The 26958-nt window shown below is 47.0% G+C and overlaps 1 protein-coding gene across 1 annotated transcript in view; it reads left to right on the forward strand.

The window, feature by feature from the left end:
* Positions 1-26958, forward strand: part of TLL2 (tolloid-like 2) — a gene marked incomplete at its 5' end in the record, with an annotated part of 97848 nt that overhangs the window by 360 nt on the left and 70530 nt on the right. The window contains one exon of the mRNA XM_005885466.2: positions 15799-15909. Coding sequence (XP_005885528.1) covers positions 15799-15909 — 111 coding nt within the window. The remainder of the gene's footprint in view (positions 1-15798; positions 15910-26958) is intronic.

Genomic DNA, 26958 nt, shown 5'->3' on the forward strand with positions numbered 1-26958 from the left:
CCAGGCTCAGGTGCAGCCGCTGGCTCCGATTTCACCGCATTTGTAAGTTTCGCGCAAAGTTTTCCTACATCTTGCGGTTAGTCCTGGGAAGAGAATGTTTAGACACCGAAAAGCTTCGCCGCAGGCAGAGGACCGGGGTGCCTGACTCCAGTTGCCGCACACTCCCCTGTGGCCCCGCAGTGTGGCCCCGCCTGGGGGTCGCCCCGCGCGCGGGAAGAGATGGAAGCCGGCAGGTGCCGTAATCCCGGCAGGAAGCGGCGCCCCGGGGCGCACGGATCCTGCTGGCGCAGACCGCGGCTGGGGCCAGGTAGCTCCCGCTTCCCACGAGCCACCCACCGGCTCGTGTGTCCTGCGGGGCGCGGCTTTCAAGCTAGACTAGTTGCAAGGATAGTCCCAGAAGCGCCCAAGCACATTTTCCAAAGAACCTATGGACCCGAGGCAATTCCCAGCTGGGACAGGGGGGTATTCACGTTCCCGGCAGAGGATGGTCTCAGAGGCCCAGAATAGGGGTGTTTCCCTCTAGCCATGGCCTGGCCTTTTCACGTGGCGGCCTGCAGAAATGACTCAATACTATTGACTGGAGGAAAGATGCTATCTTCACCCGCAGAAGGGCAGGTGCCATGGGCCAGTGGCCCAATTCTTCACTCCCTGAAGACGTCGAGTAAACTCAGTTCTCTTATCTCTAAACTGGGGGCAGTAGCCCTGCCGGTGTGGCTCAGTGGTTGAACATCTATCCATGAGCCAAGAAGTCACAGGGTCTATTCCTGGTCAGGGTGCACGCTCGGGTTCTGGACTCGATCCCCAGTAGGGGGCGTGCAGGAGGCAGCCAATGAATCTCTCATTGCTGTTTCTCTCTATCCCTCTCCCTTCCTCTCTCTCTCTAGAAAAAAAAATCAATAAACTGGGAACAGTAATTATAGGAGGACTCAGATGATTTATGGGGAAATTCTCTGCAAGTGGAATAATGATGTTGGCCCTGTAATTATTTGTATTGCTACTACAGTGGTTGTGGTCTGAGCTGGCGTAGGGCAGGTCAGAATTAGGTGAAATCTGGAAAAGATCAGGGTACTAGGAGGCTGGAGGACCTAGGGGGTTGTGAGACCTGAGAATCTTTTGAAAGTTGAAGATCAAACCAGGCTTAAGGGGCTTGCTCTTATCGTGTAGGAAGATTCCTCCAGAATACCCACCTATTGCTGTACCTTGCAGGGCTTCTGGGTGGAAAGGTGGGCAGAAGAGTTGGTTCCAGGGTAATTTGAGAGACTATCAACCGTTAGCATGGCCCTGGCTGAGGTATCTCAGTTCATCACAGGTCTCGGGAGCACTGTAGGAATGGTGGTCTTGACTTGAGAAGAGGGAAACTGAGGCTGCAACAATGGGATTGGGGATAAAGAGGGTGGATCAACTTTCACCTGCACCGGTCAGATCCTTGACTTGAATGAGTGTGAGCTGGCGGCTGCAGGAGGCAGCGTGGGCAGCTGGGGTCTGGGCTGGGGAAGTGATCAACTTGTTGAGGAATGTATTGAGCACCTCTGTGATGCGGGGTGCTGCAAATCCAGGTGATAGAGGCATAGGTCTGTCTGTGAGAGCGCCCAGCTCCTGGTCTCCGCCTTGAGGAATAACCCTGAGGTAGGTTTGCCTGTTGGGCCTCATTTTTTTCTCCAGGAATTTTGGAGGAAATGCTGGATAACCAGGATGTGCATGCTTTGTGACTCTTCACAGACAGATGGGATGGATCGGCAAGGCTGGAAAGTAGAGGATGGATGGTTTTGTCAACTCCAGGCATCCTCCATAGCCATCTTTGATCCTCCCAAATGGGTGGCCTCTCCCTGGGCTATGCTGATGCTAAGAGTGGCCAGAAGAGGGCGACGGCGAGGGAGATCTGGGGAAAAGGCCACATCTCACTCTGCCTTTGGTTCTGGACATTCCCTGCTCTGGGGAACAGGCTTCTGGAAGACAACAGGCAGTTCACCAGGGCACATCATGAGAACACAGAGCAGGTGTTCACACGTACTTCTTGAATTCTTGCTGAAATACTATAGAGGAATTTGAATTTTTGTAATAAATGAACAATTCATTTCATGAAGTGTAGTTAGTTAGGGATTCTTGAATTCAGACCTGGTAATTATTGGTAAACACGGTCTCAAAAATACGTGAAGGGTGAAGTTTATGGTATGTGAGTGATAACGCAATAAAGATTTTTTTTTTTAAGTAAGTGAAGATGAGGATGGGCCAGGGCAGTGTTGGGGGAGGAAACACACAGACGTCCCAGCTCTGGCCTAGACTCACATTGGGGCGGGTAGTATCTGGAGAGGGGGGCCAGGAAAGGAAACACATTGGCCCCTTTTGGATTAGGGGCTGAGTAATAGCCAGAGCAACACCCCATTGACCTCTGACCCAGTCCTGGGGTAGATAAGCAGACTTGAAGGTTCCATTTGCATTTGGGGAACCTGAGCTTCTTGCCTAGACCTGCCTGACAGTGATGCTCCTTTGACTTCAGATGCCACATCAGTAATCAGAGCTCAAGTTCTGCAGACAGAAAAGTCCTCAGTGGTATCAGCCAAGGTAGGTCCCCACTCTGATATCAGCAGAATACATTTTTCCTTCTTTCTCCTGCCCAGTCCTGTGTGTTGAGAGAGTGTCCTTTAATCCTCTGTCCAGCACAGTGAGAAGAGATAAGAGGAGGGATGGGGCAGTAGCTGGACCACAGAGCCATCCACAGCAGCCCTGGATGTGCTGGCTCCGTGGATGTGCATGGTCCTGCCCCAGGTGCTGGGGATCTAAGTGCCAACCAGACCTCAGCCCTGTCCCTGGGAGCTTCCAGCTCAGGGCGTGGCATTTTCAGCAAGAAAATGCTCCTGATGACAGCGGAGTGTAGACAGGTCAGCAGGTTGTCTCATTCAGCACCTCCTGTGGTCAGTTCTGGGCCTTCCGCTGATCACTGCTTTCAGTCATTTTCATGGAACTTCCTGTCTTGGGCCATCGTTGTTGTTTGAGCACCTGGCTCCTCCTCACTCCATTTTTTTTGGACCCAAGCATTGGGGTCAGGCTGACTTAGGTTTCCTTCTTGGCTGTCACTTACCAGCTGCTAGACCTTGAACAATCCTTCATTCTTAAAGCCTCAGTTTCCTGTGACGTCGTTAATAGAAACTCCTATTTCGCAGGCTTGTTCTATGAAAGGCACTTGATACAGAGCTAAACACTCAATAAATATGTAAAAAGTGTGCAGGTTAAATTGAATCCTGTGCACAGTACCACTTTCTATTCCTGTGAGAGAGCCCAGGGGCTAAATGGGAGAACTCTGGAGGCAAACTGCCCAGGTTCACATCCTGGCTGTGCCACTTGATGGCTGTGGGATCTGCTTAAGCTTTCTGGATCTCAGTTTCCTTTTTGTAAAATGTGTCTACTCATATCTACCACAGGGGGCTGTTATGAAGATTAAATGAGTGAATATAGACAAAACACTTAAATAGTGCCTGGAACATGGTAAAACGTCAGTAAATAATATCATTATTATTGTTATCATCCCATACAAATCCAACAAAGTTTCTAAGTGGCAGGAAACCAAGTATCTGAACAACTGAAGGCCTATAATGCCAGCGCAGATAGCTCCTCTATATTCAGAGTCTTCGGTCTAAAACCCAAGCTCGGCATCTGCCATGACTCTCATTGTCTTTCTTGAGGTTAGGCTGGGGTGGCAGGTTCCATGTCCTGCAAGCCAACCAGGTATCTGGGCCCCACCTGAGAAGCCAGCCCCTGACTACCGCAGATCCTCAAATAAAGTCTTTTCGTTTAACGTCATTTTGTTATAAAATGTTCATGAGATGCTGTAGGAACTATCGAGGATATTAAGTGAGGACTTATTGTATTTGTTTTTCATTTTTTAATTAATTATTTTTTTTTGAGGACTTACTGTGTTTGGAGATGTGTGAATGGTGTTGGGCGGGAGCCTTCATTCAGCCAGTGGCTCCTCCCAGCTGCTTCCCTTTCCTATGGCCTCCAGATTCCAAACAGCTAAGGTATGACCAGGATTGGGGCCCACTTCACATTTGATGGAGGACCCATTCGTTTGCCTCAGAGACCTAGCCAAGCAATCTGAATAGACGCTATAACTTCATTGGTCCCCAAACCTTTCCCTCTCAACCCTCAACATATTTTCCAAGAGGAAGAACAAGATATGAATCCTCACGTATCTTTACCTTTTTGCCTGGTTACAGCTTTACCTTCGAGCTTTGGGTGACACCTGATGGTTTACAAAGCCCTTGTCCTTCTGTTCCCTCCTTTGGTCTCTCAGCCAGGAGATGGTCTGGGCTCCTGTGATTCTGTGGGCATTGCAGGACTCTGGTCTGTGTGCTTGCAGAGGGGAGAGGCTGGACTGGGACCCGTACAGGACATTGAACTTGTACGTGGTAGAACAAACCCCTCCAATCTCTGTTCTCCCCTCTAAGCACATGGCCTCTCCAACCCTGGAACCACTCCCCTTCTCCTGGCTCCTTCCGCACACAGCACATGCATCTGCATGCCGCCCCAGGCGAAGGGCATGTTTGTGCACTTCTTCCCCAGAGCGCCATCACCCAACCTTCTCCCTCCCTTTGTCTTTATCCTTGGCTAGGACTCCAATAGCAACAAGGCAGTTCTGGCTTTTACAGTACTCTTAGTCCCATTGCATAGGGAAGAATGAATGAGTAATTCAAGGTGTCATAATGCACCTGTACCCCTCTCTGTTTCTCCATCCCTTTTTCAGAAGGCCTTGCTGGGGCAGTGCATGGATGTCAGGTCTGTTGAGGATGGTGGCTCCAGCCATCTCCCAGAGGAAGAGGACTTATATGGCCAATGTTTCCCAAGGGGTCTCTGTGGGTGGCAGCCTGGGAGATAGAAGCAATAAAACATCCTGCTCAAGAGACTGTTTTTGGCATCAGGCAGCCTGTGGCGTGAAGCCTGTCTATCCTCACTGCCGGTGTGGTTTTGACTAAGTTTCTTAACCTCTTTGCCTCAGTTTCCTCATCTGAAATATGGGAACGATAGTAAAACCCATCTAATAGATTTGTTTGAGGGTGAATTGGGGCAGTGAACATGAAGTGTTTAGCAAGTAGCCATTAATTCTTACTTCTTCTCCTTGCCAGTATTATTATTAGTCCTATAATTGCTCCCCGTTTAAGAATTTCCCTATATGTGACAATCTCTCAGGGGCCTGTGTGGGCTTATCTCTCCCTTTCAGGGCTGCAGAGAGTTCCCTTGGGATCCATAGCTTGTGGCAAGTGATAATTTATTGCTCCACCGCTTATTCGCTCTCATCCATGAAGCAGAGAGAGGACGACAGATAAACCAAATGCATATAAGCAGGTTTCTCATGGTATCCTCTTAGCCCGCTCATAATACAGTTCTGCCTGGATGCAAACATAGCAACAGGAACGGAGCTTTCCTGCTGATTGGTTACAGGCCTGGCTGTGATCACGCCATCCTCTAACTACTTCTGTCAATTACTAATAAATATTCTCAAGCTCTCCTGCACGAGCACTTGAGTGTTGATGCTCACCCCCGAGTCTCTGCCTGCTCCACCAGCTGGGCCACTTATCTCCCAGCTCATCCTGCAATCTGCACCCAGCTTCCTCCCCTTCCTCCCACCTGGGTTACTGGCCTTGAGTTGATGTGAGTCTTGCGGGAGCCAGTTTCCCACAGGAGCAGGCTGCCTTCCTCCTTAGCTCTTTTTCGTGTCCCTGGGTCAGTTCTTCTTCCCGCTGACCTGGCACTTGTTTCCCTACCCTTCTCCTGGGCTCAGAGTCTGCGGTGGCTCATTGAGGGCTGGGCTCCATGGTGAGGTAGCAGGTGGTACCAGAGTCCACCTAGTGCTTAAAACAGAAACCCAAGCACCATCCTGGACACCTGTGTCTCCCTCCCCGTCTCATGCAGTCCAATCCAGGTCCTGCCTATTCTGCTTCCAAAATTGAGTTCATCCACTTCTCTCTGTCTTCACTGCCACTATTTGATCTAAGTCCCTACCAGCTCTTTTAATATGTTTTTATTGATTTTTAGAGAGGGAAGAAGGGAGAGATAGAAATATCCATCTGCTGCCTCCTGCATGCCCCCTACTGAGGATCGAGCCCACAATCCAGCATGTGTCCTGACTGGAAATCGAACCAGTGACCTCTTGGTTCATGGGTTGACGCTCAACCACTGAGCCATACCAGCCGGGCCCCCATTAGCTCTTACTTGGGCTACTACAACAGTGCCTAACTCCTCTTGCCTCCTGCAGTCTGTTTTCTATGTTGTAGGCAGAGTGATCATTTTGAGACTAACTTCTGATCATGTTTGAAAAATCCAACCTGCTTAGGACCCATTAATGACTTCCCATTGCTCCTGTCCCTCCTATTCATCCAGCCTCCTCCCCTCAACCGCCACACTCCATCTCCCACAGGTTCACCCAATGCCTGGAAAGGCCTCTGGATGGCCCCCCTGGTCACCTCCAGCTCATCCTCCAGGACTTGGCTTTCATGTCCTTTCCCCCTGAGGCCTGCCTGAGCCCTGATTTTAATCATGTCCCTTCTCTTAAATCTCTCATCATGTCTGTCTCCCTGACTGGCATTTTTTTACAGTCCATACCTGGGTTCAGTCTCTGGTGTGATTCCTTGCTCAATGTCTGTCACCACATTAGAAAACGAGCTCCAAGGGGAAGAAACTAGACTCATTTGGTTTCCCAGTCACCAGCACAGTACCTGGCACATGGTGGGTGCTCAACTACTATTTGTCAAGTGAAAAAATGAGATCACATAGGGATTCAGAAAAGGTAGCAATCACTGTAAGGCAATCAAGGAAGGCTTCCTGGCGAGGAGGCTGGTAAACCCTGAGCTTGTCCTGGAAGAATGGATGGGATGTGGAGAAGGTGGGATGCAGGGGAAGGCATTTCAGGTAGAAGAAACAGTGTGAGTCAAAGTGAGGCAGCAGGACTAGTTGTGATGTGTCTGGAGCTGGAAGTTTACCGTGGTTTACTCTGCAGAGTAGTATTGACATGATTGAAAGAGGCTTGGGCCCGGTTGAGCATTGACCTATGAACCAGGAGGTCATGGTTTGATTCCCCATCAGGGCACATGCCTGGGTTGGGGGCTCAATCCCCAGTGTGGGGCATGCTGGAGGCAGCCGATCAATGATTCTCTCTCCCTCTCCCTTCCTCTCTGAAATCAATAAAAATATATTTTAGAAAAAAAAAGAAAGAGGCTTGGTACAGGCCAGTGTAGCCAGTGCTTGAGCGTCGACCCATGAACTAGGAGGTCACCTTTCAATTCCCAGTCAGGCCACATGTCTGGGTTGTAGGCTCGATCCCTAGGAGGGGCCATGCAGGAGGCAGCCAATCAAGATTCTCTCTCATCATTAATCTCTCTCTCTCTCTCTCTCTCTCTCTCTCTCTCCCCCCTTCCTCTCTCTGAAATCAATAAAAACGTTTTTTTTAAAGAGGCTTGATAAACTGCATCTTTGAACCATCCCTTAAGAAATATTGATGGTTTTTGAGCAGAGGACTGTCATATGAAGACCTGTGATGCTTAGGATTTGTAGAGGCAGGAAGTAGGAAGACCACCAGGAGTTCTAGGCCTGGGAGCATGAGGACCAGACTTGGGCTATGGCCTTGAGAATAGAAGGGAAGGGAAGATGGGAGAGAGATCCTGGGCTGAGCTGCGTCGCAAAGTCATCTTTGAAACATGAATGAGTTAGTTCATTAAGACATACTCAGGAAGCATTGGGGTGCCCTTGAGATGGGCAGAAAAGGGAGATTATTTTTTTAACATAAATTTTTTTTTCAACTACACAGCTAAGACACACCCAGTGGAGAACAGTTAGAAAATATACTGGTAGAGAGCAAGAGTAAAAATTTCTAGTAATTCCATTGCCTGGAATAATTGTTAACATTTTGTTATGCATGTTTCTATTTTTAAAAATGCCGTATATACCACTTTGAACCTGCTTGTATTTCTTTCTCTTAGTACTATGAACCTCTTTCTATGACAATAAAGATGCTTATGTAATAAATGTACATATATAACATCAATATTAGTAAAATGGTTTTGTACACCATTCTATAGAGGCACCATAATTTATTTAATCAATCCCCTATTGTTGGACATATACCCCCCCCCCCATCTTATTCTTTTGCTTTTATAAACAGTGGTGCTGAAGTCATTCTTATTGCCAGATTTTTATGTATTTTAAATTATTTATTTAGAAAAATTTTCTACCGTTGACCTATGAACTAGGAGGTCACCTACACACAGAATTGCTGGGTCAAAAGTATAGATGCTTTTAGGAGTTTTGATTCTTCTTTTTAAAGTTCCCTTTAAATATTTTTTATTCTTTTGCACTCCCATTAAGGTTGACATTTTGTATTCTAGTTTTAAAAGTCTTTGCTGGTTGGAGACAGACTCATAGATAGAGAGGAGGCAGACAGCTCTGGTGGTGGGAGGGGTGTTGGGGGGATGGAGGGACTGAGCAAAAAAGAGAGAGAGGGAGGGAGAGAGAGTGAGAGAACTCATGGACATGAACAACAGTGTGGTGATTGTGGGGCCAGGGAGGCGGGGTGGAGGTGGAAGAGGGGATAGAGGGGATAAATGGTGATGGGAAAAATAAAATCAAATTTTTAAAAAGCAAAAAAGTCTTAGTTGGTTTAAGAAGAGAGAAATATTTTGCTATTTCTTTAATTCACATTTATATTGTAATTGTATGTCTTTTTCAAATGATTTTAAACTTTAAAAAATACGTTTTGACCATTTGCATTTCTTTTGATATGTTCATTTCCTGTTATGTGCTGTCCTCCTGCCCTTTCTATTCATGCTCTTTTGTTTTCTAATTAGATGTTCATTTGTTAAAATTTCTGTAGGGAACTCTTAAATATTAAGGACTTCAACTTTTTACCTGTCATGTGTGTCATTTTGTCACAAATGCATTTCAGAGAGATTTTGAAAAAGGACAAAGCTTCTTTAGTACCATACTATTCACTTTTCCATGGAGACCATTGCATAGCTGTGCCAGTTAAGCTGAGGTTAAATTGCTAGTAACGGACCCAAGCTAATGGACTGTGCCCTTTAGAGTCCAGTTGGGAGACTGAAAGCACACCAGTAATTTAAAATTTTAATATAAAGGGTTATTAACTAGCAAAAAGGGATTGATTACTAAAGGAGGTAGGCGAACTCTAAAGACAACAGAAATAGCAGCTGTAGGGAGCAACTACTAGGGAAGGAAAAAACGTGGGAGAGCCACCTTCCCCACCCCTCGCCCCCCAAGTGGGCTGAAATTCTAACTTCACAGGAGAAGGCATGGCTATGACCCACTGGAGGTTGGAGAAGTTCGCAGAGATGCTGCAGGAAAAGGCTGATGAGCCAGGAAATGCCCATTGGACTATTGGCAAAACTTTGAAGGGTGGGCGCCAGGGAGTTTCCTGAACATTGCTGGCAGCCACTCCATAGGATAAGAAAGATGAGACCAGCAGAACCAATAAGAGAAGCCCCTTCCTCTTACAGTACCCTCTCTCTAGTGCCCTCTACTGACAGAGCAAAGGAGAAATGTTTCTAGGGTCCAGCTCCAGCATTGCAAAGCATGGCTAAGAAGAGTAGATTCAGAGCTGAGAGGCAATAGCTGGAACATTGGCTTAGAAAAGCTAGGAGTTTCTTCCTCACATTGGTCTGGAGGTCTGCAGTGGAGGCCCAATAAGGTAGTTCCACTCCAGAAGATCCAATCTCCTTCAGGTACCCAAGGTTGAGACCTTCATGGTCCAAGATGGTAATCAGAGCTTAAACCATCACAAACACCTTCCATCTATACATGGAAGGCATGGAAAAGAAAAGGGGGCAAAGAGTATGTGAGAAGTTGTTTCCCAGGAAATGCCATTTGTCACTTCAGCTTTCATCTTATTGGCCAGGACTCAGTCACATGGCACAGATAGCTATGTGGAATTCTGGGAAATCTTTCTTCTGGAAGGCCTGGAACTGGAAATCAGAGGTCCTATTATTTTGGAAGAAGGGCAGAAAGGTATTGATGGGCAGTATGCAGTCTCTACCACAGTGGACTAAACTTGCTGTATCTTTGCGAAGAAAATTTAGCGTAATGGTGATAGGCCCATTATCATTAACTGAATGTTAACAAGATACCCAAAGTAAGATCTTAGAGTAAAATCTTGTAGAATGTTAGAGCTGGAAAAACCCTTGGGAGTAAGTTTTTTATGTTTCCTGTGAGAACCCTGAGGGCCTAGGAGGGGCAGTTTCTTATCCAAGGTCATGTGGATAGCAGCTGGCCTGGCTGGAGGTAGATCCCAGGTCCCCTTTGCTCTCCACCTGCTGTGTCTTTCCACTTTCTGCACTGCTTAGGGTCTCCAGTGGGCCTTCGTCTTCAGAATGAGTCACACAGAATTGCACTGCTAACTGACGGCCCAATGGGAGGTCATTCCACAGTGGAGATATTAGGGCTTATGAGATGTGCCTGGGCCTGGAATCAGGCATATAAGGTGCAAAATTAGAGCCCAAGAAGCTTCTGGCCTTTAGGACCCAAACTGTACCCTTCTCCCCATTACTGAGCCGAGGCCATGTGAGCTCAGGCCGCGGGAATGCAGCAGGTGTGAGAGAGCAATGAGTCATATTCTGCTGGAATTAAGCAGTGAAAAGTGTCATCTTAGGCCAAAGTAGCCATTCGCTTTACCCGTCTGAATCCCATCTTTCTATTTAGCTATGAAAATAATGGAAGAATTTTCTTAGAATGGCTGTTGGAGCCAGGGTCCCAGCAGGAAACAGACTTTACCCCAGATGTTTCAGATGAAGAAACCTTAAGGAAGGGACTACTCACAGAGGCAGGGTTACAGGAACAGACTAGACCAGCGAGCTACCCCTGTGGCTGAAGGGACAGGGGAGGGAGCAGTGTCACAGAAGCTGGAACCTTTCCGGAGGGCAGTGCTGGAGACACAGCACCAGGGCAGGGAAGAATTGCCTGCCTCACTTTCTCCTCTTTCCTCTGGCCTGCCAGTCTCCTCCAGAGACTTCAAGCAGAAGCCAGAGGGAAGTAGAGGATGCAGTCACAGGCTCAGCCTTCCTGGGCAGAGTGGAACAGAGAGGGTGGAGAGTAAGTATAAAAAGAATAACTTTAATCATAGCATAGGCCTTGCCACATATATTCATTTACATGGATGAAAAATTTTTAGTATCTTTACAACATAGTAAATGGCCAATGTGTGGCACCTTTGATGTCACTCCTCCGTGCCAATAGCAGACATGGCTATTGATCATGGCCATATTCATTTACACGGACGAAAAATTTTTAGTATCTTTACAACATACATTAGTAAATGGCCAATGTGTGGCACCTTTGATGTCACGCCTCCGTGCCAATAGCAGACATGGCTATTGATCATGGCTTTCTTTCTTATGGGTCCAAGAAGTGCTCACAGAAACATCACCACGTGAGTGGGGTTGGCACATGAGATGAAACCTATTTGGAGCTATAAAACTTAAATAGCCTTGCAAGTATGGCCTATTGCTCATGCCAATCTGGTGGGTAACCTTTTTTTTTTTGTTTTTTCTGTGAAATTAGCTGAGTAGGTATTTCTTAAGCCAAGGAAATCCTGTTTGGAAGCCAAGCCTTGACATGCTCTGAAATGTGTTGGTGCAACAATATTGTGATATAGATGAAGAGTCAAGTTGGGAGGCCATATCTGCCTTGAGCAAGGTGGCCACCAGACAGACCTTCTTGGGTCACCTGTAAAATAGAATGATGCCAGCCAAGGTGGAAGTCAGGGCTGGGGGTTTTTAAGCCAAGGAAATCCTGTTTGGAAGTCAAGCTGTGACATGCTCTGAAATGTGTTGGTGCAACAATATTGTGATATAGATGAAGAGTCAAGTTGGGAGGCCATATCTGCCTTGAGCAAGGTGGCCACCAGACAGACCTTCTTGGGTCACCTGTAAAATAGAATGATGCCAGCCAAGGTGGAAGTCAGGGCTGGGGGTTCTCTTGAGGTGGAATCGGTTTTCAGAGCTGAGTTGCAATGTCATACCCATTTGTGCGTGGTGCTCTCCTAGGTCCTGATTGAGCTATAGTTTTTCAGATCCTCTTTGTTGCTGGTGTGGACTCTTGGACCCAAGTTCAGACAGTAAGTGGTTTTGAGTACAAAATCCTTAGCTGGAACAAATGGGCAATGTGTTATGGATGTTGCCAGCATGGTGTAGGGCATAGAAGGCAGATAGTTCCCAACACATTTGCCATTCATATCAATTTGTGCTGGTGCTCAATAGCACTGTGTTGAGATGGATTTGAGGGCTGTGTTCAGGTTCAGTGGACAGAAGGGCCATGATTCATTAGAGATATCTGCCCTGGGGGACAGGGGTAAGGGGGGCACATGGTTGTTCATAATTACCATTTCTGCTGTAGGGGAAGAACACTGGTTTAGAGTAAGCAGACATGGCTTCTTGGTGTAATATTTTGAGCAAGTCTCTTAGCTTTCTTGGACCTGAATTTCCTCATATGAAAAATAAGGACATTGCTTAGATGACTTTTAAATTCTATCCATCTTAGAAATCTCATGATTCAAATTAGTGTTTTTTTAAGTCTTCAAGGTAAAACATGCAACAAATCTGTTTGATCCAATTAAAATATTTCCAGCTCCCCACTCCAATCTGCCCTATGCTTGAGTAACCACGCTATCTATCCCGTGAAGGCCATTTCCCCGCTGGAGCAGCTGGAGACCTTGGAGACAGAAGGCCTCCCATACTAAACAGATTCTACTCTTTAATCTCAACGGAAAGATCCAGGAGGCATGATTCACATCTCACCCATTTCCTCTCCCCTGTCCTCCGCCAGCCTGAACCTCTCCCCTCCTGCTCTGCAAACGCGCCTGAATGCAGAGTTCTGAAAATTTAGGTTCATGGTTTCAAAGTTCATGGTCCTGAGAATAAACAAAAAAACTATTGTGGTTGCATGGAGCTGTGGACCCCATTAACACCACCCCATGAATATTTATGGCGTGAAACTACAAAAGAACATAGAGGCCATATTGTATTTCCTAGAACTTTCTTTCCATGGGGTCCTTTCTCTGCGGGTCACTTTAATGTAAGCTTTGCTTATTTAGTTGCACACTTTAAGCCGATTAACTTTTTACTAAAAAAAAACAACAACAACAAAAACCCTCCCTGTTTGTTTGTACATACACTCCCTTGACAAAGATTCACAGAAAACTGCTTTAAACCTGTTAAATCCCTCTGCTGGAAACTTGAAGTGAACTAAATGTGTCTCTGGGTAGGATTTCCCTGTAACTCGCCCGACCTCTGGCCCCTCCACCCCACCTCAGCCTGTTTCCTGAGAGGAATTTCAGTGGTTCAAATATTCCATATTTAGTTCCTCCAATAATCTCGGCTTATCTCTAGGTGACTATCTCCTGGAACATTAGCGAGGTCCTTCCTGAGTGGCTTGTTATTGGGGTGGACAAGCAGCAGGCCCTGGGTGGGTACTCTGCACATCACTCCTGGAAATTGTGGGGAAATCAAACGTTAGAGCTGCAGAGACCTCAGAGGCCATGGGCTCCACTGATCTCCAAACTGCAGTGTGGATGAGTTGCCTGGCCAGGGGGCGGGGCATGAATTGAACATGCCTATTTCTGGGCCCTGTCCCCAGAGATTCTGATTTCATAAATCTGAGTTGAGGCCTGGGAATCTTCATATCAGCGGCCTCCTTAGACACTCTAATTCAGTGGTTTGTGGACCATGCTTGAAAAACACTGCAGCTGTCTCATTGAACGCATGAAGAAAGGGCCACCAAAGGGAAAAGTCGCTGGCCTGGTGTCACACACGCCATCCAAGCTCCCTTTTCCCCAGGACAGGCAATGCCTGTGGTTCCATATTGCTTTAATTGGGCCGTTCGCATTCCGGAAGCAGCTCTTCCATGCAACATTTGTGATCAGACCCGTAAGCGCAAAGCTGATTGAAAAATAAAGCACCTGCAAGCCCAAGTTGTAAGTGTCGAAGTGAAAATCAGGAAATGGCCCAAATGGTGGAGGTGGGATGAGGTGAGATGAATACCTGCTGGAGGTCACTCCCATGGGATAAATCCAGGTCTCTGTTGGTTTTGGAGTGAGCCCTCTCCCTTCCTCTCTCTAAAAATATCAATAAAAAATATTTTTAGCCCGGCTGCGTGGCTCAATGGGTGAGCATCGACCTATGAACCAGGAGGTCATGGTTCGATTCCGGTCAGGGCATATGCCTGGGTTGCAGGCTCAATCCCCAGTAGGGGGCGTGCAGGAGGCAGCCGATCAATGATTCTCTCATCATTGATGTTTCTCTCTCTCCCTCTCCTTTCCTCTCTGAAATCAATAAAAATTTAAATGTTTTAAAAAATATATTTTTAAGAGATATGATGCAAAATAAAACAACCCCCCCACAAACAAAAATCCCATATCTTTCTTGTAGTATCATGTCAAACACAGCTAATGGCAACCAAAGCATGAAATTAACATTCTGACTTCCAGTGTCTTCACTTAAAGCCATAAGCTCATTTAGCTCACCATCTGCCTTCCAAGCTAATGCAGGCAATAGTATTGCCAACTACTTCATCACTGCATAATATAGGTCACTTCGTTCCAGCCTGTAGTAACAGTTTCCTTGACACCCCCTGGATTGCCCAAAGACGATGTATTTTTGTTACAGTAGTATGCCACTTTTGATAGCAATTTCTATATTAGTCAGGATGAAGAGGTTATGCTCCAGTAACAAATAGCCTCAATTCTCAAATGCTTATAATAAACTAGAGGCCCGGTGCACAAAATTCGTGCACAGTTGGGGTCCCTAGGCCTGGCCGGCAATCAGGGCCAATTGGGGCCTTCTGGCTTCCAGCTGGGGCCTTCCTGCTGGCCACCGGCTGCCGGATGGGGTCTGCCGGACCGGGGGAGGGACCACGGGAGGTTGGCTGGCGCAGGGAGGGACCAGGAGAGGTTGGTCAGCCATGGGAGGTTGGCTGTGGGAGCGCACTGACCACCAGGGAGCAGCTCTTGCATGGAGCATCTGCCCCCTGGTGGTCAGTGCTCATCATAGCGACTGGTCATTCTGGCGTTCTGGTCACTTAGGCTTTTATATATAGAGATAAAGGTTTTTATTGGGAAAAGGGGGACGTATATAATACTTTCAACAATAAAGATTTTTTTTAAGTTTTTATATTTCTCATTCATGCTACATATTAGCCATCCCACTGCTCCACATGATCTTTACTCTAGAACCCAGAATGATAGAGTCACCCCTATCTAGAACATGGCTTGTCTTCTAGAAAAGGGAAAAGAGGACACGGAGAATCAGGTACTAGCTCTCCAAGCTTCCTCCCGTGCTTAATTAGTCAGCAGGTAAAGTGGCTCATCCTGACATCAGTGCGGCAGGGAAGTATAACCTTCTCCCAGGGAAGGACAGCAAATATTGTGAACAATAGTGTTATTTATCACATTATGGTTTGTCATGTATATCCTGGGGACTCTGAAGAAGAGAGAAACAGCTGTCCTTACTGTGGTGGTTTTTCCCAGAGTAACCTACAGCTAGAGAAAGACAGGTGACCTTTCAAATTACCTTACAGACCTAGGCCTGTGATCTTTATGACAGTTGGCCCCAGCCCTGTGGCTTTAATGCACAGAATTATTATTTGTCTTTCCTTCTTCTCTACCAGCCCTGTGTCAGGATAAAATTGGATTGGCTGGACTGTCTTTTCTAGGGTTTGCTATCCAACACCCAATGCCTTCTGGGACATTAGTAAATCCATTTCTTGACCTCCAGGTTAAATTGACCCACTTATGTTTTTTTCTCTCAGCTGTCTTTTGGGGAGACATTGCCCTAGATGAAGAAGACCTGAAGTTATTTCAGATTGACAAGACCCAAGACTGGATCAAACAGTCAGTGGAGAAAACGGGACATCGAACAGGTAAGTCCTGTGTCGTCGCCCTGCCCTGACTTGCCCTGCCCCAGAAGGAGGGGTCAGGGACTCACCAGGGGTAGATGTGGGTCACAAGTCATCAGTGTTTGACCTGTCAGGCCAGTGCCCACTTGTCTGTGGAGAACCAAGGCTGTGGAGCTGGAGCCACCAAGTGTGCTGATCCTGCTAAGAAAATCTCACCTGCCTGTTCAGACTTGACTTAGTGGGTTCAGACTTGAGCTCAGTGTAGGTTCTCAGGACTTGGGCCTTGGGGTCTGTCACTCCCAACTGGAGAGGATTCTGGATGGGATGCATTTAAGGCATGTGTGATGCTCATGATTAGCACTGGCAATGTTTGCCCATGGCTGACATTTGGCTGACAACCCAGGCGGAAGTTCCCTGGGGCCAGGAAACATGGGTGGGCTTCAGACTTGGATTTCTGTTTTCCACTCTCCCTCCTTGCCTCCACCTCAGGGTGAATAGTAATAGGACTGATCTTTTGAGTGCTCCCTACCTTCCAGCCCATTTTGCTCAGATACCCAACCTCTGTGGAATCACCTTCCCAGAAGCAGTCTGGGGGGCTGAACTGTGGGGCTGATGGGCTGGTGTGGCTGACGATGGCTTATTTGGTGACAAAAACTCACGTGTACCTGATGCTACACTGTCTCTGCTACCCAAGACCCCCTGAGACCCTTTCCTGCCACCCTCTTTTTCTTTTTGCTCAAGGCTTTTAGAAATTATTGTAGTAAGAGCACAACATGAGATTTGCTCTCTTAACAAATCTTAAGTGTACAAACAATATTAGAAACTTTATTTTTTTCAGCAACATACACAACCTTAATTGAGCTCTAATGGAAGGAAGCATCTTTTCATAATTCTACCACTCCCACTAGCATAGTCTTACCCAGCTTCTTACCTGGAGGTCTAGTGAGGTTGACACGATTGTAATCTTTGTGTGGTTTAAATTATTTTTAACCTTTTTCCATTTCTTAAAAATAGTGAAATTCATATATCCCAAACATCTATAATAATAAAAGGGTAATATGCTATTTAGACCAGACGTCTTCCGGATGTCATTCCAAATGTCCTTCCTGATGAAGCCGGGCCGGAGGGAAGCTAGCCCGGGTCACGGGTGCCTTTGGGCAGCCCGAGGGAAGCCAGCCCGGGTCCTGGGTGCCTGCGGGTGGCCGGAGGAGGAAGCCTGGGTCCCACGTGCTGGAGGGAAGCCGGTGCCAGCAGCCAGGGGAAGGAAGGCCTACTCTTGCACGAATTTTCGTGCATCGAGCCTCTAGTACAATGTAATGAGCTTTTACATACGTCCATGTAACCACCACCCAGACCAAGGTATGGAACATTTCCTGAACTCCTTATGACCCCTTCTATTGCTGCCCTTCCCACAGCAGCCACTAGTCTGACCTCTGAACTGCAGATTCTTTTTACCTGCATAAAGGAATCATGTGGTATGTGTAGTTTTGTGTTTCTTTTTCACTCAGCTTTATGCTGCGACATTCCCCCACATGGTTGAGTAAAGCAGTAGTTGGTTCTCTTTCATTGTCGTGCAGTAGTCTGTTGTATGAAAGTACCCTAGTGTATTTGTTCTTCTGTCCACAGGCATTTGGACAGTTCAGTTTTAGGCTATGATAAATAAAGCTGCTGCTGGCATTTCTGTATGTGTCTTTTGGTGAACACAAGCCCTCACTTTTATTGGGCATAGAACCAGGAGCAGAATTGCTGGGTCAAAGATGCTGCATACATTAAGCTTGGGTAGCTACTGTCCAATAGATTTCCAAAGTGGTTGTACCAGTTTACACTCTGCATGGGTACATATTGATTTGGAAAGCAGGAGGGGTGACCATGTAGGATCCAATGAGGCCTCTTGAGTCTTGGTCTTTCTGGCTTGGGGACCTGCCTCACTCCCAGGGCTAGCACAGCAGTCAGTTGACATCCATCACCATCATGGAATGCTCAGGGTTGTCCCTATCAACCTTACCATTATGGAATGCTCAGGGTTGTCCCTATCAACCTTACCGTTATGGAATGCTCAGGGTTGTCCCTATCAACCTTACCCTTATGGAATGCTCAGGGTTGCCCCTATTACCCTTATGCTGTTCCTGGAGAACCTGCCACGGGACAGCGTAGGGGCCAGGCTTGGCCAATGTGAGATACCTCAGAGAGGGGCCTGGAGTGGCTAGCCCCCATGCCAGCTGCATTCCCAGCTGTCCGGAAGGTTGCCTGGGGATGCTGCAGTAAAGGGAATCCTAGCAACCCTGCCTTCATCTCCTTCATGGCAATGCCCTAGTGGTTTTCACCTTTTTTCATCTCATGGCACATATAAACTAATCACTCAAATTCTGCGACACACCAAAAGTTTTATTATATTTTGTGTTGATCCAACAAAAAGATTGGTATAATTTTCATTCTTTCACACTGGATGGCTGTGGTCATTTTTTTTTTATTTGACAATCTATAGGAAAAGAGGGCAGTGCCCCTGACTAAGTAGTCAGGCATTGCAAGTTTTAAAATTCTTGCAGCACACTGGTTGAAAATCGCTGCACTAGCCCAATGCCAACATGATCAACCTTGTGGTCTAAGAACTTGAGAGCCTGTCTTCTCTTTTCTTCACCCCCATGAGCTGAGAGAGGGCAGAGTCTATGTCTTATTAAGCTTTGGATCCCCAAAGCTCCCTGCACCTAGAAGGTACTGGCCAACATTGGCGGAGGAGGGAGAAGGAGCAGGTAGACAGAACCATCTCCCAGGGGCCTAAGAGGTGAAGAGCTTCAGCAGGGCTTTGCTTCCAGAAGGGTGGTTAAAGCACTGGCCACAGTCATGGGCTATTGGGTCAGACTGCCTGGGTTTGAATCCTTGAGCTGGGCCTTAGTTTCTTCATTTGTCAAATGAGAATAGTAATGTTCTGAGGACAAAAGGAAAGAATATGTGTGAAATGCTTAGCATGGTGTCTGGCACTTAATAAATGCTCAATAATATCAGTTCCCCTTCTCCTCCTCCTCCTCCTCCTCTTCCTCCTCCTCCTCCTTCTCTTCCTCTTTCTCCTTCTCCTTCTCCTCCTTCTCCTTCTCCTTCTCCTTCTCCTTCTCCTTCTCCTTCTCCTTCTCCTTCATCGTCGTCGTCGTCATCATAGTTGTTGTATTTGCAGAAAGACCACTGACCTGGGAAGGTTTAAAGTGGAGAATGGGAACATTGGGGGCTTGGGCCAGAGGCCTCTGAAACATGTACCTACCTGGTGTTTCTTCCTTCCTAAGCTTGATATCTATATATCTATATATCTATATATCTATATATCTGTATATTTATATATCTATATATCTATACTGATGAGATAGAGATAGAGACAAGAGAGAGAGAGAGAGCGAGGGGAGAGTTTTTCCCCCCAGTGTGTTTTTCTGATAAGGTAATTTTATCCTGATTATTTTTCTCCGAGGGCCAAAAGTACTTTGCATCTATCTAGAATAGTTATTTTATTTTCAGAATGGGAATATTTTTATTATTTTTGCTGATTAAACTAATACTGCCAGTTGGGCTTTAAAAAAAAAAAAAAGCCCAATTCGAAATTGTAGAAAGTAGCAATCCCCTGTTATCCTAGCCCCAGGGATCACTATCATTATCTGTTTGCTGGACTCCTTCCCTCCCTAGGCCATGTGCATAGAGATCTTTTTAAAATACAAAAGGGATTTTTTTCACCACCTCTTGTGTAATCTGCGTCTTTCATTTAACACACCTGATGGACACCTTGAAAGGAACATTGGGGTCTATTGCGTCTAATGCACAACTCAGCCACAGTTTATCAAGCTGATCCCGTGAAGATGGGCATGGAGGCCGTTTCCTTTATTTTTCTGCAATGTTTTCTTCCTATTAGAAACTACTACTGTGAACAATATTGTGCATAAATCTTTAAACATTTGCTTTGATTTAAAATAAATAAATTAAAAAGGAACCACACCTTTACCCCTACTTTGTACTTCCAGATGTTTGAAAGGATGTATTCTTAGGTGTAGGTTATCTCATTTCAAAGCTTTGCTAAGTTCCCTTGTTTATTTGTTTGTGTGTTGGTGGGGCTCAGAGGTGAATCCTGCAGGGGGATGAGATGCAGTATGCCCACAGAGGCCTCCTTTCCTGGTTCATCCTGTGAACTTGGAGCTGCTCTCCTGGCTGCAGAATGAAACAATGCCATTGCGTGAGAAGTGACCAAGTTGGCCTCGTTTCCCAGAAGAGCCCAATGTCCAGAACTCAGTAGCAGAACCCAGGTTTCCCACCTCCCAGGCTGTGTCCTCCCCTGTACCAACCTTCCGCTATGTTGTCAGTTAGAAAGAATGGAGAACAACAGAGGTGCGTGTAGGCATTCCTTTGCCATCACTGGAAAGTAGGCTGGATTCGCCCTGGGCCAAGGAGTGAGCAAAGACCTTGTACCCAGTTTGGCAGCCCAGGCAACTAATACAAGCATGCTCCTCAAAAACCTTCAGTGGCCCCCTATCACTTACCAGAAATATTCCTTAGTCTGACCCCCAAGGCTCTCCATGCTTTGTCCACTGCCTGCATATTCAGCTCCCTTCCCTCTCCTCATCCTCCAGCAAACACAGTGACACTTTGTATAAGCCCTGAGCGCCCTCCCTTCCAGCCTCTGTTCCAGCTTTGCCCTCTGCTCCAAGTCCCCATTCTACAGAAAAAGAAATGAAGGCCCAGAGAAAGCCAGTGACTCACTCAGGGCCCTACAACTGCTGTGTTCAAGACACCTCTTTATTCAGCACAGCTGCTGGCTTTGGAGGCGGCCTGGATTGACACTGCTGTTAAAATCAGCCTCATTTTGTGCTTGGAATTTCCCCCAATTTTTGAACAAGCCAGTTTCCCTGCATGGGAGCTGCCAGAGAAAGAGGCAGCAGCATTTTGGATGTACGGGGGCAAGGAGACAAGAGTGCATTCTTGCGGGAGAGAAAGTCCTTCTGTGTGCATTTTACTTGCAGTGAGAAGAATAGGAGTTCTGGGCAGGCATTGGCCAGGCTGTTCTATGAATGGGGCCCTTGAATTAACATTGCAGAGTTTCCTAAAGCTGCTAATCGGATTAGCTGTGTAGTGAAGGAAGTACTTAGCGGGACACACACACAGACACACACGCAGCAAACCCCCCTGCCCCCCCTCGCGTCCTCTTCGAAGTGATGGTGCAGATCCTGACAGCCCCACTGCTGAGCTCTGACACCTCTCCTCTAGCCACACAGATGTGGAGGAAAGGCCTGTTTGATGTTTGGGACTTTGTGCATGTTTGTCTCTTCCCTAAAGAGTCCAGAAGACCATGTTGAACACTCCCATCTTTGCAAATGTCTGGAAACCTGGGGAGGAAATTTCATCCTGCAGTTACGCCATCCGGATAATGGATCTGATTTCTTGACCTTTGTAATGAGGACTCTGAAAGGGGAAATGGTTTTAATTACTTATTGGCTCTGATGGAAGCTGATGTTTCCCGCCTTGTCTATTCTGAGCCACTGGGCCATGTCCATCTCTATTTAAGAAACCAACCTTGCTCTAAATCCTCATTTCCTAAACTCTTGCCATCAGTTTCGGGCGTCTGCATAAGGCCAACTGTGTGGGCATCCAAATTCGAAACACATTAGCAGGAGAGAGTCATAGATATAAGTTTGGATAACTTCCTTCCCCTCTCTGGGCCTCATCTCTGAGTGATGAGGCCCCTTCCTTCTGCCAGACCCTTTCTGCTCCTAGAGTTCCCCTTCCTATTCTAGTTATGACTTGGAGTGGCACAGGTTACCAGCACGTGGTCTCAGTGTTCCCATCTGAATAGAGGGCTGCATGAAACCACAAAAGGCTAATGCATACCCATGAGATACCCACATGTCCCACACAGGTCCTGGGCTCTGCCTTTCAAGATTTGAGGGTCTAAAAAAGACCCAACATGTCTCTGCTCTCGACACATTGTTTTAAAATTACATTTATTGGGGTGACATCTATATATAAAAGCCTAAACGACTGTTATGACCGGTCCACCGAATGACCAGTCGACCCGTCACTATGATGCGCACTGACCACCAGGGGGTAGGCACTCAACACAGGAGCTGCCCCCTGGTGGTCAGTGCACTCCCACAGTCAACCTCCCCAGCTGGCTATCCTCCTGAGGTCCCTCCCCCCGGCCGCCCAGCTTCACCCTGATTGGGACTGGGAGAGACAGCCCCAATCAGCCCTGATTGCTGGCCAGGCCCAGGGACCCCACCCGTGCATGAATTCATGCACTGGGCCTCTAGTTGGTTAATAAAATTGTATAGGTTTCAAGTGTACATTTCTATGATATATCACCACTAGCCCTGTCCCCCTGAGCTGTGAAGACTTGGTCTGCCCACCCCTGCCTTTGAGAGGTGATGGTAAAAGACAAGGATGAGTTTCATGTATTAATGAGGCTGCACCTCCTCCTGCCCTCTACTATCTCAGGTGACCGTTCAGTGTGTGCCTTGCCGAATCCCCCAGACTGTCAACAGCTGTGACTTATCCTTATTTGATCTTGGCCCTCCCTCTTTAGTTCCAGCATCAGGCTGGGCACATAAATGGTGCCAGACAGACACTTGTGAATTGTGGATGGGCCATGAGCCTCAGAAGTATATGGCGTCCTCCTTGCTTCCCTGCTCCTCTATGTCCCAAGAGGCCAGTTAGGGGTAGGACTTTTTGTTTGAATGTGTGATGCCTCAGGCCCCAGCCTGGAGTGGGTGCCAGCAATGAAAGAAAGGTCATGCTCAGGGATGGTGCCCTTGGGCTGGGCAAGCCCAGATCTGTAGGGAGTGTCTGGAAAGGGCATTTTTCGGCCATGTGGTTAATAGCTTACCTTTTCCAGGCCCTTTGTACAGATCCCCAGATGGAACTGTGGTCCTTAGGTTTTTCCCAGTTTCCAAGCCAGAGAGGGAGTGCCGGCGTTCTTGCTCGCCCCTCCAGGGCTCGTTTCTGCCCTTCCCTTCAAAGACCCTTGGAGGGGCCCTCAGCTGACGACTTTGTTTCACCCCTGCCCCAACCATGTTGTTTTGGCTCCCACGGTTTAGAACTTGATCTTATGCTGAACTCCTACTGTGCACTGCCCTACGCTCTTCCCTTGTGTCCTGTCCACAGCTCTGTGGCCTTCTGACACCAACTTCATGATTAGAGTCACTTTCCTTCCTTCAAGTAACAGATGCTAACTGGGGACTTATTCTGTGCTCAGCACCAAGGATACAGCAGTGTCTATTTCTCTGACACCAACTTCATGACTGGAGTCACTTTCCTTCCCTCTTTCCTTCCTTCAAGTAACATGCTAACTGGGGACTTCTTCTGTGCTCAGCACCAAGGATACAGCAGTGTCTATTTTTCTTCTGCCATTGAGGTGATGGAGTTTTAATGATGGGATTGATAGTGGTCATGCTTTGAGAGTACCGGAGGAATGGGGCAGGCTGGAGGGGTGGGACCTGGGATCAAATGCCCCCTCTCAGAGGAGGTGTGGTCAGTGGGCAGAACTCACCCCTGGAGAGAAGTCCACAAGTGACAGCTGTCATCCAGGCAGGGTTGGGGTTGGGGGCCAGCCTAGGGCATAGGGCCTGATGGAAGGCAGAGCAGGGCCATGGGGAGGCAGCAATGTTCACGTGAGCTCAGAGACCCTGGCAAATAGCATCAGAGAGGCTTTGCCTAGAACTCACAGAAAATTCCAGTTCTGTGCCGAGGTATGGACCCCTGGTTCTTCTGGGAAGAGGGTATGAGGGAAAATAACATGCCAGAAGCTTGGCCTGAGAGAATAAGATAGGGATAAACATCAGAAATTGAGCAGAACACCACAGATCAAAATCGGGCCCAAAGATATGCTGCTGAAACCCTCAAGTGTTGATCCCAAACTTTTTCAACTCCCCCAACTGAGCACAGGGCCGGGTGAGCCCACAGCAGCAGTTGGCAGCTGGGAGACGAGTGGGAAGGGCCTGGCAGTCATTCCGCCCATAAAGTTTTCAATTTAGTAAGATGATTTGAGATGATAAAGAGGCATCTGATAAAGTGCACATCTGTTCTTTGGGAAGGAAAAAAGAATGCAACATAAGGATTCTATCATCTCATTCCCTGGGGCCTCATTCAGAGGCTGACTTATACCTTGGATGGAAGCCAGAGTTCATTGTGAACTTGAAGTGTTGGGAAAAGAAAATTCACCTTTTGGTTGATTTTTATTGTGACTACATTGGTCAGAATTTGGAGAAACTGGGCTGGGAGTCCACTTGGAGCCACAGTGGGGGCTGAGAACCAGGTCGGGGAGGGACAGTGACCACCTGTGGGCATCTATCCATCCATCCAGAGAGCCCTTATCCCAGGCCTCTTCATGGGCCATGAATCTGGGAGCCTGAGTCAAAACTGAGAGATTAGTTTGACAAACCAGGACAAACAAGAGCTTAGGACCTGACATTCTAGACAAGTTTCCTTCAGTTTCAAGGTACAGAATCCCACTCTGAATAGCTGAAGTAAAATCATTTATTTAGAAATATACTCTCATGGCCATCTAAGACAGAAGCAGAAGAGCTGGCCTCTTGGAGATTGAGCTAGAAATTGGAGAGAAAGGAACAAGGCTGGCTTCTCTTCTCAGGGGCCATGGAGTGTCTCGTTTTTACTTTGCCTCTTCTTTTTGCACCTGACCCATCATGGCCAGCATGCCCAAGTCTATATCATGATCCCTCAATTCGAGGTCCCCCACTGAATGTCTGTAGTACCTACTGATGTAGGGGTACCGTGGAAGTCCTAAGAGTGGAGAGATATCCAAGGAAATGAGTATAAAATGAGCTGATCAGAGGGCTAACAACAGAGCCACCAGGAGGTAAGAGGAGCAAACAGTGATAATGGAAGCAGGTGGTAGGTCTGTGCCTTTGTTCCAGAGAGCATGAGAGCTGAGCATGGGCACAACTGAGGATCCAATCTTTGCCTCTCAGTTTTGGCCAACAAGAGGATCGTGCCTCACCTCCCCAAACATCACGTTTTGGTTCTTCTTAATCTGATTCTATTTTTGTTCTCCTTTAACTGTGTATGTATGTATTTATGTATTTATTTATTGATTTATTGAATGGTAGTATGTTTCCTGTTCTTAAAGTAAATGGTAATTGATTTCTAAAGCAAAATGAAATGAAATAAACCATACTTAAAGTCTTGTTATTTATGCAGCCCTCCAATCAGTCATTCTACATTAATGACCTAGACATGAAAAAAATTTCCCACCTTGACTTAAGAGAGCCTGTAGTGGATCCTTTTTGACAAAATAAAGAATGATCTAGCCAACAAGTAATCACCTCCTAACATTTTTGAACTCAGCATTTGTAGTTTTCTTAAAGCTATGCACCTTTGCTCTGTGTTTCTTGGCCTCTCTGAGATGTTTGCATTTTGTTACAGCTGGGAATGGACCTTTGATTCAAATGCATTTACTACTCAAGTATTTTCTTATTGGGCACGATAATGAACTAAATTGTTTTTGGACAAAACTAGTGCCACAAACTTTCAGAGTTACCCACTACATGGCAGACATTGGCCATGTCACTTTACCTAATGTGACCTCAGTTTCCTTATCTGTAAAATAGAGGGTTGGACTCTAGGCTTCCTGAGGGCCAAGAATGAGTCTTGGTTCTTTTGCCAAAGATAAGGCATGAATGGATGGGGACGCACTGCTGCGTGGGGTCTGCTGCATGCATGTCTGATTGGATAACAGTAGTTTTGGGCTTCTCCTTCATGGAACCTCGTGGAACTTTAGAACAGTCTGCTCCAATTGCATCTAACCCGAGACCTTCCAGAGACCCTCCAGTGGGGTCCCATAGGTGTTGGCAAAAATGTGACTGTAGCCTCCCTTTGTCTTATCTTAGAAAACAGCAGTAAACAACAATGGGCTGAAGAGAGGAGGTTAAGAAAGGTCAGCCTGCCTCCCACAGCAGAGCCACGTGAGGGACGGAGACACTGCACACCCGTGACAAGTGAGCTGGACTGGGAAAGCCAGTGACGCAGCTTGAGGGGTGGCAGATGGCCCTGCTAGTGTGAGTTTGGATGAGGTTCCCCGCTGCCATCATGCTGACCTGTGGCTGGTGTATAGGACAAAGTCACGTATTCTGAGGTTGTTTACACAACATCTGCAGGTCATTATTTCTGTGGTTTCCAAGGAAGTCCAGAGAGAGAAGGTTATGATGGTGGTGGAGTTGCCAGTGGAATCTCATCCTGAGTTCTGGTCATCTTATTCCTTTGGTGTCCTTCAGTGAGCCTGTATGCTCTAAGCAGCGAGAGAAGAGCCTCAGCTGGCCTTGACATTGAACCTCTGATCTTTACCCAGCCCCTGTCCTGCTCCTACTGCCTCTTGCTTTCTGCTTCCCAGGTTCTCCATTACCCTCAAGCATCCCCTGCAACTTGGCTGCCATTGCCCAGGGAATTTCTTCCATCCCCCTAGACATTGGCACCCCCTAGAGCAGTGATTCTCAACCTTCCTAATGCCGTGACCCTTTAATACAGTTCCTCATGTTGTGGTGACCCCCAACCATAAAATTATTTTTGTTGCTACTTCATAACTGTAATTTTGCTACTGTTGAATCGTAATGTAAATATCTGATATGCAGGATGTATTTTCATTATTCGCGACCCACAGGTTGAGAACCGCTGCCCTAGAGGCATGACTTTTCCATTTACTCTGCAGCCCAAAGGTCCTAAGGGGTCAGCCCATGAGCCAAATCTGGTCTGCAGATGGGTTTTGCTTGTTTTGTAGTGCTTAAAGAATTTTAATTTACTGCCAACATTTAAAAATCAGGTTTCTCATAAATATCCAGAATTCTGGCTTCTCTTGAAAAATTGGGAGATCTGGCCATGTGGGTCCAGCAACCCCACATGGCAACAATCAATGGAGTTGCCTGATGATGGGTTGAAATCGGGAGGAGCAGGTGCTCTGCTATTTGCCACAGACCCCACTACTCCCTATCTACCTCCCCCACCCAACCTCTTTCACTCTGATGTATTACGTGCCTGGCCCCCCAACCTTAGGCATTTGCGTTTGCATATTGGGCCATTGAGGAAGAGACACCATCCTTG

Source organism: Myotis brandtii, unplaced genomic scaffold, assembly GCF_000412655.1.
Source record: "Myotis brandtii unplaced genomic scaffold, ASM41265v1 scaffold902, whole genome shotgun sequence".
NCBI lineage: Eukaryota > Metazoa > Chordata > Mammalia > Chiroptera > Vespertilionidae > Myotis > Myotis brandtii.